A 13,240-nucleotide genomic window follows, 5' to 3' on the forward strand; every position below is an offset into this window, starting at 1 on the left:
ACTGATTTTTCATTATCTCATACATTGTCTGGCTATACGAACTAATGCAGCTTTAATAATACATTACTTCAGAGTTTTTTTGTTAGGTGAGGATGTGGAATTATTTTGCAAAGTCTACTTCAGTATCAAAATATTCAAAATGACAATGGCCTATTTCAGAGTGATAAATGATTGATGTGAAATGAGCAGCATTTTAATGTTGTAGCTGCTTCATACTGCTTGGTGGCTTTATATCCAGCAGTTCACAAAAGCTCATCAGACTGCTAAATGTGTAAAATCAATCAGAGTACGGTCATCTCTGTCCTTCCTAAAATATTTTACTGTTACAAATGGTTGTTTTAGTACTGTAATGTTAATGTTTCCATACACGTGGGCGGCCTTGCCCCCCAGAACTGAAAAAGTTCCACCACATACAACCTGTTCGCTTTTTTATTTTATTTAGAAGGACTGGATGTGTAACTGTAACTTATCAATGTATGTTATGAGACTTTATCAGTCAGATTCATTGATAAAACTGCCTATGTCCTGCTGAGCTGACTGACCAGTTTGTGTTGATGACACACTGATGACTGGATGTATATCTTTAAGGGTGAAAAAGCTTTTAATAGAGAGGCTACTGATTATTTAAATCCTATGGGGAATATACACTTGGTAAGCGGTTTATTCAGATACTAACACAACAACAGCCTTGTAATAAATCCTCCCTTCATTAGTGTTTTATGTGGGGTTGATAAAATAACAGAAATACCTCTCAGTATAATGTAGCACAGTTAAACAGCTAAATTAACTCTAAAACAATTTCATATTGTAACCTCCATGACAACAGGCTTAATTGCACAACAGTTGTAGTGGACTGCATTATTGTTTTAGGCATGGCATATTTTTTTTTATAAACCACATGTCAGCAACAAGGCAATTCAAAGTGCTCCACACAAAACATCAAAAGCATCAAGACACAGTGTGAGAGAAACACATAATAAAAAGACAATTAAATGTAATTAATTAACTCTTTGAAACCTGGAGTGACAGCTCTTCTTATGTGCTACTTTCAGATGGCTTTTTCATGCATTTAAACCTTTGAACCCTAAGAAAAATTGTTTGATTTCTTTCAAAAACATGAGGAAAGGCAACAAGCAACATGCAAAGATATTGTTTAGGGAAAAAAGAAGAATACACATTTAAAATTAAGTTACAGAATTATTTAACTTTTTAAACATCTTTCCAGGTCGTTTACATGTTTTTCCTCTTTTTGTTTGTTTTATTTTTTGTTGAGGTTTTTTTTTTCTAATTTCCAGGCAATTCTCTCTCTCTTAAAAAAACAAAACAATTTATTTTCAAGTAATTTTCTTGTACTTTTCCCTAATTTCACGCAATTTTTCGTAACTCATTTCCATCATCCCATGTCTTTGAGGCCGCATTTGCTCAGGTTTCAAATGGTTAAAGTAGAAAATAGGATATAAAAACAAGCTAAAAATGACTAAAACCGGTATAAAGTAGGCAGTGTTTACCTAATAATCTAGTAAGTAAGAAGTAACGTAACTGTGCTCATTTATTTATTATATATATATATATATATATATATATATTTCCTGGCGCCGCAACACGCCCGTGGCACACTTACATTAATATGACTGGATGTTGTTATAACACATTCATGAAGTGTGTACCTGCGGAAATGGCGGAGCCGGCCACGCCTTTGCATTACCTGGCGCTGTAACACTCCCTGTGACACACTCACACTTACAGGAAGTGGAGGAGTTGTTTCTTATCAATCTTCAAGCTCGAGCTTTACGTAAACGCGGGGAAAATGTGGCGCATGAAGGTTCTGGACGAGAAGAAATGAAATATTCGCAGATTTTCACTGATTTCCCTCAAATCGGATCAAATACGAGTCACGGTACAGTGTGTGTGACAGCATGTCCACATCAAGAGTCACGCTTCAGATTTTACTTGTTACGCTCATCGCCTCCACTGTATCAGGTACGTTAATAACTGAATTATTAACCAGCGCGACAAACTGACTCTGAAATGCTGATGATCTGTTTAAATATGGACTCTGATTATCCCTGAAATTACAGGACAGTGATTGCAGGAAGAAACACGGAGGTCTCATCAGACATCATAAGGCTATTAATTATTTTAAGCTGTTATTATTGTGCTGATTACTAGTAAATGTGGCTGCTGATGAATTGCTGGGATGACTTTAATGAGCGCATTGATTAGTGGTGTCAGAGTAAATGAAGTTAAGGCAGGAACAGGATGAGGACTAAACTGAGAGAAGGGCCTTGTGGCGTCAGTGTTTTTGTTGTTGAGTGAGCTTTTTTTTCCTGTTGTTTTTGTTCAACAGAAACCTCATCATCCAAAAGGCTGGCGGAGCTAATCTGATGAGTCATGTGTCAGATGATAGGCTTGTGTCTGTTTTGTCCACTTCAGATACATATGCAGAAATATATTTAGAAAGAGAAATAATGCAGTTTAAACCAGGATATGTGAGACAATAGAGAGCTGGTTGGAGCAGTGCATCAGGTGCTGGTGTGTGTGAAGACGGCTCTGTTTGCTCAGTACAGGCCTGCTTAGTCACAGAGGGAGAGAAGCCAAGCTGTCGGCCTCAACACATTAGTCACTGGGACTTTGTTAACAGTGAATAAAGCCATGTATTTAATACTGAGCAAGACGTCTTTATAGTGTAATTTTCAGTGACATCTAAGTGGTGATTTCATGTTGATATTCAGTACTGGTGGTGTTTTTTTAATTAATTTATTTATTTTTACCAATGTTTCTCCCTTTTTTCTTAATCCCCTCTCATTTCAGGGCTGACCATCACCCCTGACAGAGGCACCACCTTCAATATCAGTAATTCTCAGGTCAGAGGTTGCAAAGTGTGCACGGGTGCAGGACGCTCACGGCAATGTGATCCATTTGTTCTGTTAAAGGACAACACTCCTGTCTCAGTGGAGTTTGAATGCGCCAAACCTCAAGATGTATTCAGTGTGGACATTGTGCGAAATATAGGTAAATATAGTACTGCTGTAAAATAATAATCCTGTTCAGGAATCTAATTATCATGTTGAACTACACAGCATGGTTGTTTCTATTTGTTGTTGAAGGGATAGTTGAAGTATATAGTTCAGTTCAGATACGGTCTATAGATAAGTGCCCCGCACATCCCCACTTCAAAAAATCTTAACTAACCCTTTAATATTTCCTCTCAGAATGTACCACAAAGTCGTGCAGTGGCCACATCATCCCGGCTGATTTCGGCTTGCTGGATTTTAACCGTTCGTTCACCTGGAACCTGAGGGCCTCTGCGCCGAAAGCTTTCAAAATAGACTTCGGCAACACGGGTCTAAAACAGATTAATCCATCAGAGAGATGTCCAGACGGTCACAGCTACTCCCTCAAGGCCTTCCAGACAACAGGGAATGTGGCCGTAGGGAAATACTGCAAAACGGGGCCTGTCAGCAGTGCTCAGATACTGAATCAAGGGAGCTTTTCTCTGGACGTCCCAGCAGGGCAAAAGCTGCAAAATGGCCAGTTTGACGTGTCTCTCGGGGAAGAAATCAAATGTGAGTTCAGATTTTGGGGAATAATCTCTCATGTCTCGTGTGTCAGACATCACATCGTTTGAATGTTGTTTGTCTTTTTCCTCTTACAGCCCTCGCCAAAATTACCCTGACGTTACCGAGAGGGACCTCGTCCTCAGAGCTGTTCTCCCCAAACTACCCGGACAGTTTTCCCGATGATGACGTGATGGAGTGGTACTTTCAGGTTCCGGACAAACACAAGATATCCGTTCAGTTCTTAAATCTTATAGAGCCGCGTTGTCTGAAGAAGCAGACAGCAGTGAAGTACCAAAGCAAAGGGAGAGTGGCGTCAGTGCTGAAACTGAAGGACCCCCAGCCGGCCCAGGATCAGGGGAACTTTGCTCTGACGCTGACGAACTGCGAGATGGACAGAAGACGTGCTGGTTCTCCAGGACTGTCGCTAAGCCTCAAGGTGTCATCTTTACATACAGGATTACCAGGTTTGTGCATCAGTTTTAACTGATCTCTGCCAAGACAGTTATGTAATGGGCCCTCTGAAGATGTTTTTACATCTCAAATATTTAAGTTGTGGATAGACCTGGAGCCAGAGAAAAGCTTTGATTTTGTAGATGATTGTGGTTTTATCCACGCTATGATACTAACTGAGATTTATGCTTATTTCTAAGGATGATTTTAAGGGTTAAATGATTAATTGAAATTTAGAGCTGTCATAATTAATGTTTTTTACATCAAGAGGTTGCTTCTAATGATAAACCCACATTGAATAATTACCTGATTTCTTATCTGTGAGGAGAATTTTAACATCCGTTTTGATTTCAAGGCTGTAAATTTGTTGTTTTGGTTCACTCTCCCTGCCTTAGCATCACCTGCAGCTGGCAGTTATTTTCAGCACACAGACAACGTTTTTGATAAGCTGCTGAATACTTGGTGTTAAAATGCGTTTTGGCAATCCAAATACAAATGGACATGTGGGAAACATCGCTGTTTATTGTCACCACAAACTGCTGGCTGGGCACTTAATACTATCATGAAGGTCAACAGTTTTCTAGAGCTTCAACGGCTTGGCTGCTCATACATATATTACCAGAAAGTGAGCATTCAGCTGTCAGGCTAAAGTTAAGGGATGTGGGCCTACCTGCAGCCTTGCTGTCCTGGCACTGATACAATAGATGTCACTCGCTCAGCTCGCTCTCTGTGGTCCAACACTGGATTGGTCCTCCACTGACAGTTCATCTGTAGACAATAACACACAAACAATCACTTGAAGCTAAAACTTCACACAGAAAAGGAGGAAACTCCACCATCCGTCTTACTCGCAGCACTCAGACACATCTCTCAGCAACTGCAGTCCCACAACTGGTCCCAATCGTCTGTCCTAATTACTTAAACACGCCCCCTGTCAATCTAGCATTGGCTCTACATCTATACTAACTTGAAAGCTCTTCAGGACAGAAGGTCAAAGGTCCCCTCGCACAGTTATTACAGCCACACTGTTGCTAGCACTCTCACTGGTCATGTTAGTGGTTGTGTTGGTACAGCTGGAGATAACGCTGTCAGCAGAATCTAATACATCTCTTTCCAAAGAGGAAAATGATGGCCAGTCAATAGGGCTGCACAATATTGGATTTTCTGCTGTTATCTGATTAGCTTTTGTATAACAACTCATTTGGACGATAACCGATACCGATATTGGTATATCCACTTTTTTTCCCATGTAATTTTAGTGATCATAAAGTCTCTTCTGTAGTGGAATTAACATCATATTATGCATGCTCTTATCATGATGGTCCTCCAGCAGATGGAGACATAAAATACAATGTTTTTAAGAATATGTAATGTTGGTTCATTGTGCAAAATAAGAAAAAGCATCTTGGCCGATTTCAATAGTTCATTTGAAAGCCAAGATCTGCCCATACTGATGACGTACCATTATTATTGTGCATGCAGTCAACAGTCAAGCAACACTTCGTCCAAAGCAACCACCACGTCCTGCATCGGTGATTATTCTGCTACATTCTTGTGGCAGGCACATTAGGACACATTAGTGTTTACACTACAAAAGATATGTGGTCTGACAGTGGTTTGAGTCACCGGATCACTGTGTGTTTTTGTGGTCGTTTACACTTGTGTTTACTGCTGTCACCCTGTGGTGTGTTTGCACCAGATACATTTTTAAACCAAGTGTAAACAGAGTCTCATATTTGCCAGGTGACCAGAAACTCGACTTCAAACGTATACTAATGCTGCTTTGTGTCTGATGGATGGAGGTCTGCTAACATGTCAGCAGAGATCATGTCAGTTTTTACAGCTTGTGGTAGAAAAACAAAATCAACTCTTGTTGCTATAAAGAAATACTTCAAATAAGTATTAGTAACTTTGGCAAGGTGCAGTTACATTCTGCAAATTAATTTCAGTTTATCAGTCTGTCAGTGCCAAATTATTAATTTATGAATGATTTCAAATGAAAAAGAAGCTAATTTCTGTAAAGCTTCAAATGAGCAACAAATCTATAAGGTTTCAGAAGTATAACAGATAAACATTTTTGCTAATCAGCTATTTGATTTATCAGTCTATATATGGAAGCAGATTATGTGCAACTTGAAGAATTGTTCTGTGTTGGTGGAGGTTTTGCTGTTCAGAAAAAAAGGATAATTTATGTCTCCTTGACATATTGCAGCAGGCGTGTGATTATTAATTATAACTAATCTTTCATTTTCAGTTCTCTTATCATGTTAAAACAAGGGTGCAGTCTCATATGTCAGGAGTTTGATAGAATTTCCCAGTTTTTCTGAGACAGCGTCGGTGCGGATGAGTAATGAAACAGTGACGTGGAGAGTGGGGCTCGTAGTGTTTATCAGCGCCCTCAGGTCTCTGGTTAGGGGAGCTCTGAGATTGCCTCATCGTTGAGTCATGAATGACAGCAGTGGCTCAATATTAGGAAACACTTCCTGCAACGATCACTATCAGTCAAATCACAGTCAAATTCCTGTTCGACATGGTCGGGATCTGACATGCACGCGCCCACATATTTGAATGTGTGTGAGATAAAAGGGAACAGAAGAAATGCTAATGTCATTGTGCTGTATTCTGTAGTGACGTGTAAAGTGGATCTGAACAAAATGGAGGGCCTTTCTCTGCACATCGAGAAGTCGAGACTAGATTCCAACTGCAAGATGAAAATAAGATCAGCGCTGAAGGACAAGATCACAGTCACACCAGGGAGTCAGCTGACTTTCCAGGACTGCTTCCCTGAAGACGTACAAGTCACCGCCACAAGAGTCATAGGTAAATCCTGATTTGATTGTTACGTGGAGGCTTCCCGCAGATGACTCATTTTTAAAACTCCGCTTTCTTGGATCAAGCATTTGAAACCTGAGCAAATTAGCTTGATTTCTCAGAAAAATGTGGAAAAAAGGTAACTTAACAAGAAATAACCCAAAACTTTGCAAAAATTAGTAAAAATCTACAAGAAGATTATGTAACATTAGCTAAAAGCAAAGTAAAATAAATTGAAAGAAAAAATGACACGAAAAAGTGGGAAATTGAATCAAAATAATAGATAGAAATAATGAGAAGATTTTTGTAACCTAATATTAAATTTACAATTATAATAATTATAGTTTTCTTAATATTTTTCCCTAGTTATGTGATTACTTTCTAATGATTCTCAATATATTTGTATGGTTATTTTTAGGTCATTTTCTCATCACCTTTTATGTTTTTTGTGAAAAACATGTCATGCCAAGATGCTGATTGCTTTTCATCCCATCTTTCTGAAAAAGCATCAAACCAATGTGCTTTCATTACAAAGGTTGAAATGTGTGTGAAAGGCGTTTAAAAGCAGCACACGAAAAATGTTGATCGTGGTTTCAAGTGCTTAATACTGTATCACATATCTTAACAAAAATCATGACTGAAAACAATCTCTTTCTGGATAAATAACATTATATCTTACTCTAAACAGTTTCTGTCTTTCAACAAAACAAGACCTTGACAGTTATTGAAAAAAAGTCTTTTGGATCTGATGTAGGTATCTGATGAAGTAAATATTGGAGCCCTGACTTACACAGAGTAGTTAATCTCATAGCGTAGGTTACCAGTTTTGTCACATTTCATGGTATTTTTCCATCGATTTCTGCACAACCTAATCAACATGGTGTTTAAAATTATGATAAAAGATATTTTTCTTACTTTTAGTGGTATCAAAAAACATTTTTTTTAATTTGTCCTTGTTCTGAGGTATGTCTCTGACATTTCTCCCTCCACCTCAAAAACAGTGGAATGAATGGAATTATTTTCTCAACATCCCTTAAAGAAACACTGTCCCTGTTAATCCAGATAGATCAGAGTTAACAGCTCCTGTAGAGACAGTTTCTAAGGCAGTGCTCAACTTCACACATGTAGCGCCCGAGGCAAGATTCTCCTGGCAGATCATATTCATAGTTATTATTGTCATTATTATTATAGTATTTATATTCATCATATTAATTACTGGCAAGAGCTAATAAAGAAATTAACACAAATATAGCCACACGTGGCAGTCCGGGATCAAGCCCTCTCTTGGTCAATGGAGGGAAGCAGCTCAGTTGCCAAAATCAAGCTTGGTGATATTAGACCTCACAAGACTCGTCAAAGTCGTTTCATTTATATAAAGACACGCATGTTTCATACAATGTATTTCAATAACTGCTCTCTCAAAGTCTTTAGTATGTGTCTGCTGAGTTTAAACAGAAGAAAAGTTGAGATATGGCCTGTTTCCCTCAAAGCCTCGCCCTTTGGAAATAGATTTGAAATGATTGCGACCGCGTTTTTTGACCGATATTGCTCATTATGATAGCAAATAACAAACAATAAGAGAATATAGTATGTGCAAATTTGCAAATTCATCTTCTTGTTTCTGTGCTTCACCCAATTGGCTTTCGCTTTTCTAGTCTTTTCGACTACTCGAAGCACTTTCACAGGACATGTCACATTCACCCATTCACACACATTCACACAGTAGTGGCAGAGGCTACCGTACAAGGTGCCCTCTACTAGGTAGAAACCATTCATACGCAGGCACACTCTGATGACACAGCATCAGGAGCAAATTGGTGGGTTCAGTGTCTTGCCCAAGGATGCCAACCACTACCCCTGAGTCACAGCCGGGGGGTGGGGAATAGGCAGCGGCATGTCTTGCCCATAGGAATATCTGACACTGTTATAGGTAGAAATTATTTTCAAGTCATTTTATTCTAACTAGAAGCGCAAAAAAAGCTTATTTTTGTGATTTTGGTGAGCTGACTTTGTCATTTTTATAGTTTCTTTAAGCAGAAATTCAGTCTAATTTCCAAACCTCTCTTGATTTAAACTACATGTACTCTCGTGTCAGAGTGTCATCAACCCATGGAGTGCCAGAAGTCCCCAGTCCGTCTGTCGGTGCCTGTGCTGCCGAGCTGCCTCCCTGCTCCTCTGAGCAGTGTGACGTGGACTCTCCGTCCTCCTAAACACGGCACCGTGGAGCTGACCTCTGCCTCTGGGCACCTCAAGCAGTCCTTACCTGGGCAGCAATGCAACAACAGCATCTCTATCAAAGTGGACGAAGACGATGGCAATCATATCGGACAGTTCTGCACTCAAGGAGCCATACAGATGGTCCAAATCCACAACAACGCCTCTGTCACTGTGTCCGGCGTGGGGATTACAGCACTGCGGACAAGCAAACATGTGCTAAATGCCATTTTGAAAGAGGAGATATCAGGTGACAAACTGCTTCAATTGACTGAAATAAATGCATGTTTTTCAGTGATATTTAATATTCTTTTCTTTCTAATTAAATGCAGAAAGCTACATATTCAATGTGTCTCTAAAGAGAGACAATCCTGTCCTTTTGGCTACTCCGGGTTGGCCAGTAGGAATGAGGTCTTACTCCACCGTCTCCTGGATCATCTCCGTTCCCCCTAAGATGGAGGCTCACCTGATGTTCGCCAACCTCAGCCAGCCCAAGTGCAACGAACGGCACACTAACATCAGGGTGCAGAGGGTTGGCTGTCCGGAGGAGCTGTACAGCCGCAGGGAGGACGAGGAGGCCGAGGCTGAGATTGTTGTCTCAGACAACTTCTACCTCAACATGTCCAACTGTATGCCTGAAGTAGACGGAGGACACTTCAGCGTCATCACCAAGATCACCCTGCAGAAGAGTAAGAGGACGTTCTGCAGGCTTACTCGATCTACATTACAATATGAAAAATGATGACATTTAACATTCACACAGTGTCAGCTGTAATTTTAGTATACTGGCAATTAATGAATAATAGCATGAATGCTCAGCTAAGATTACATTAGCATATAGCTCCAAGCACTACTGTGCCAAAGCACAACCTCATGTGGAAGCATGGCTCTCTTATTTTATGATTGTATACACTTGCATATGTGTGTACGTGAGAATGACATTAGTGACATTAATCCAAATATTCCCAAGAAACAGAACTAAGGTTTTTTCTTTCCTCTTTTTTCCTTTGTTATGTTCATAGGAAGTTAATATTTGTTCATCTTCAGTCTTCAGAAGCTTATTTCAGAATTTATAGACAATATCAAATTATAATGACTGCACGCCTAATTTAGTGTATGACAGAGAGTATTAATGAAAGATTGTATCTGTTGTTGTTTTCTCTCATTTAGACCGTCTGCTGACGACCATCCTGAGTGTGGTGGCTGCTCTGTTGGTCATTTTTGTCACCGTGCTGGTCGTGGTCTGTGTGGTGATTAGGTGAGTGTTTTTTCTTGAAATTTTATATTTCGTACCTTATAAGCAGGTTTTTTTGTTTTTTCATATTGCACACTTGCAAGTTATTATTTTGTAAGTATAGTAATGAGGTAGAGGTAGGTAAACTTTGTGTTTGCCTCAGTATTCTCTTTCATTTAATGTTTTGTTAGTAATAGTGTGATAGTTTGATGCTTTACAGAACTAAAGCTCTTTCGTCTTTTTATCAAACAGGAAGAAGAAGAAGAAGCTGAATCATGAAGTCTCCATCTACAATCCAAATGGCGTGAGCTTCCTCCCAGGACACAACAGCCTCCCAAAAACAGAAGAGGACGAGTACCATGTTTACGCCTCCATAGAGGACGCGCTGGTCTACACGCACCTGCTGAGGAAGGGGGAAGAGATGGGCATCTACAGGGAGTATAACACACATCAACCCTTCCCCGGACCCAAAGACTCACAAAAGCCGCTGGTCTCTAAAGACGCTGGTGACGACAAAATGCCAGTCGGGACTTACCAGCAGTTTCAGGCTCCTCCACTTCCCGTCAGGCCCCCGAGCCACAACCAGCCCCTGGTGGACAATGTCATTTACCAGACTGAGGACCAAAGTGAAGACTCTCCAAAACTGGGGCTGCGGCTGGAGCCAGAGGGAGGAAACTGAGCAGGAGATTGGATTCAGCTTTCTGCTTTTCTCTTGACCTACTTGAACTCTGAGATATTCATTCCCTGGTATCTTTGTGATTACCTGCCTTGCGAGAAGCGTTTTCTCCTGAGCGCAGTTTTGCACCAAAGCCAGGAACAAAAAATAACCCTGCTGAAACCTGCCCACAGCTGTTACCGTGTTTTATCTCAGATAAAGGCAGTACATAACCATCCTCTTTATGCGAGTTTTAAGAAAAGATTGTGTGTTACATTAAGGCAATGAGTATTTTTCAATTTTGAGAGATTTTGCATGCATCGTAGTTGTCTATACTGGAGCAAACGTGTGTGCTGTTTACATGCTGAGTTTTTCTTCTTTTTTTCACATTAAGGCAGTGTACAGAAAGGACTCCATTGCAATACCCTGCATTTTTATAGCATCATTACAACATGATGGTTTGATGATGGTCTGTGTTGCAGCAGATTGCAGCAGCAGTGTATGTGCACAGAGTAATATCTTTCTATTGTTTATCGCCTGCTTGGAGTGTCAAGACACAATGTCATTACACCATAAATGTGCCTTACAGAGGGGGCAACACACCCCCGCTGATACACCTAAGGACATTTGAGGTGTCTTTTCAGAGTGTTTTACTTCTTTTTTGGACCCACACTTTGGGAATCTAAAGACTGATCTGCTGCTTGTAAAGTGATCTGTCAGAGATCACGAGTCAGAGAGATATTTTACAGTGTGTTTTGGGGACTACAGGCCCTTTCTGACATGAAACTAAAATCTTTGTACATTCTTAATTTCTGTCAGTGAGAAAAAGGCAATGTCTTTCTTTGTTTTAGGACCAAATTGTGTTATTATTTACTGTTAGCTGTAAAAGAGAATCTGTGTGAGTCATATAATTTAACAAGTTTGTGTGATGAGTGTGTTGTTGTGAAGACAGAACAACAAACTGATCAATAAGGTCATGTTAAAACCAAGTCCCAACTGATTTAAAGTCAAGTACAGGTTATTGTTCTGTGAAATTTAAGTTTTTTGCATTAACTGGGATAGGAAACAGTAACATTGTGTATTAAAATATTTTTTAGGGTATCTATTGTCATTCGGCTGAACTAGGAGGTGCCAGAATATTAACTTGTCTCATCTGGGGGGAAATAGGATTTAAGTGTGACAAACAAAATGTGTGAAAAGGCTGAATAAATTGTGTTGTGTTTTCTTGTTAAGCCATGTCGCCTCCTGCAGTTCAGAAAATGAACTGCAGAGGGAAACAAAGTCAAAGTTGCCATAAATCCATTCTCAGTTTTGAGGAAATAAAGTGTCCACTGTAAAACAATGCAAGAACTCTATACATGGAGTTACTTTGGTTAACAGCCACGTAAAATATGAGTGGAAATACTTCACAGTCTGACCGTTTGACATTGTGAACGCTACTTCTGAGTTCTGATGTTGGTGGATGTCCATGGAGACGTCCAAACATGGCAATCTGCTTTAACCCTGCTTTAAATGAGTAAACTACTAAAAGTGCCAAAACAGAAACTGGTTTTCCATGATGGAAAACGTGTGGGTAGGGTGGAGACACAAGAAGTCATTTGACTCATGAAGTTGGGACTTTCCTTCACAGATGTTTTCAGAAAAGTTGGACCAGGAAACCTCGAGAGGGCTCAATAGTGCATTCGTTTGAAATCTGAAAATGTTTCATGTTTTAGTTAGGGAAATGTTGATCTCTACACCCATACATCCTCCTCTTTCATAGGCATAGATTTCAGGGGGAATGCAAGGACACATCCACTCAAAATTCAGAATGTGAATTTGTACCCCACAATAAAATCATGAAAGTGGCAAAGGTATTTTAAAAATAATTTAAAAAGATATTAACAGCATGAATTTGTGCAGAAAAGGCACACGTTGATTCAGAAATAAACAACAGAATGCAGTGTTTGATGCTCAAAATTTCTTTTGGGAGGGCCCAAACCTTCTGTTTGGCATGCGTCCCTCTCTATGTTAAGACAAATCTCACACCCCTGTCCTCTCTGCCTAAAATATGTTTAATAAAGCTGTGATACTTGGTCAAGACAAAATGTTATCCACATTGTACTGGTTATCCTAAGACCTAATTGTTGAATGTTTACTATTTCCTTTGTCTAGTGTTATTGAGTCTTATTTTAAAAGGAAAATTTTGACTACTTGTAGCCTTTTACCTCCTTTGGCCCGGTAAGAAAAGAGGGAAAAAAAGACAGCAACCTAAAACCAAAAAATAGTTTGTTTGGTTATTATTATAAGGTGCAACAGCATATTTCTTTTTAAGAG

At 39.6% G+C, this 13,240-nt stretch overlaps 1 protein-coding gene across 1 annotated transcript; it reads left to right on the forward strand.

Annotated features, from left to right (window-relative positions):
• The first annotated feature begins 1,735 nt into the window (after positions 1-1,735).
• cdcp1a (CUB domain containing protein 1a) lies at positions 1,736-13,011 on the forward strand. Its single transcript, XM_042490818.1, has 9 exons — positions 1,736-1,980; positions 2,812-3,012; positions 3,213-3,566; positions 3,656-4,024; positions 6,639-6,830; positions 8,917-9,285; positions 9,368-9,724; positions 10,206-10,293; positions 10,522-13,011. The coding sequence occupies exons 1-9, from the start codon at positions 1,917-1,919 to the stop codon at positions 10,946-10,948; spliced, it is 2,421 nt and encodes an 806-aa protein (XP_042346752.1). The 5' UTR covers positions 1,736-1,916; the 3' UTR covers positions 10,949-13,011.
• The last annotated feature ends 229 nt before the right edge of the window (positions 13,012-13,240 follow it).

The sequence above is a fragment of the Plectropomus leopardus genome, chromosome 7 (assembly GCF_008729295.1).
Source record: "Plectropomus leopardus isolate mb chromosome 7, YSFRI_Pleo_2.0, whole genome shotgun sequence".
Classification (NCBI taxonomy): domain Eukaryota; kingdom Metazoa; phylum Chordata; class Actinopteri; order Perciformes; family Serranidae; genus Plectropomus; species Plectropomus leopardus.

Bases quoted from the DNA above. Each gene is read 5' to 3' on its own strand.
- cdcp1a (XM_042490818.1), top strand. From the start codon at position 1,917: ATGTCCACATCAAGAGTCACGCTTCAGATTTTACTTGTTACGCTCATC. The intron at 1,981-2,811 runs GTACGTTAATAA...CTCTCATTTCAG, and splicing joins CATCGCCTCCACTGTATCAG to GGCTGACCATCACCCCTGAC. The intron at 9,286-9,367 runs GTGACAAACTGC...AATTAAATGCAG, and splicing joins TTTGAAAGAGGAGATATCAG to AAAGCTACATATTCAATGTG.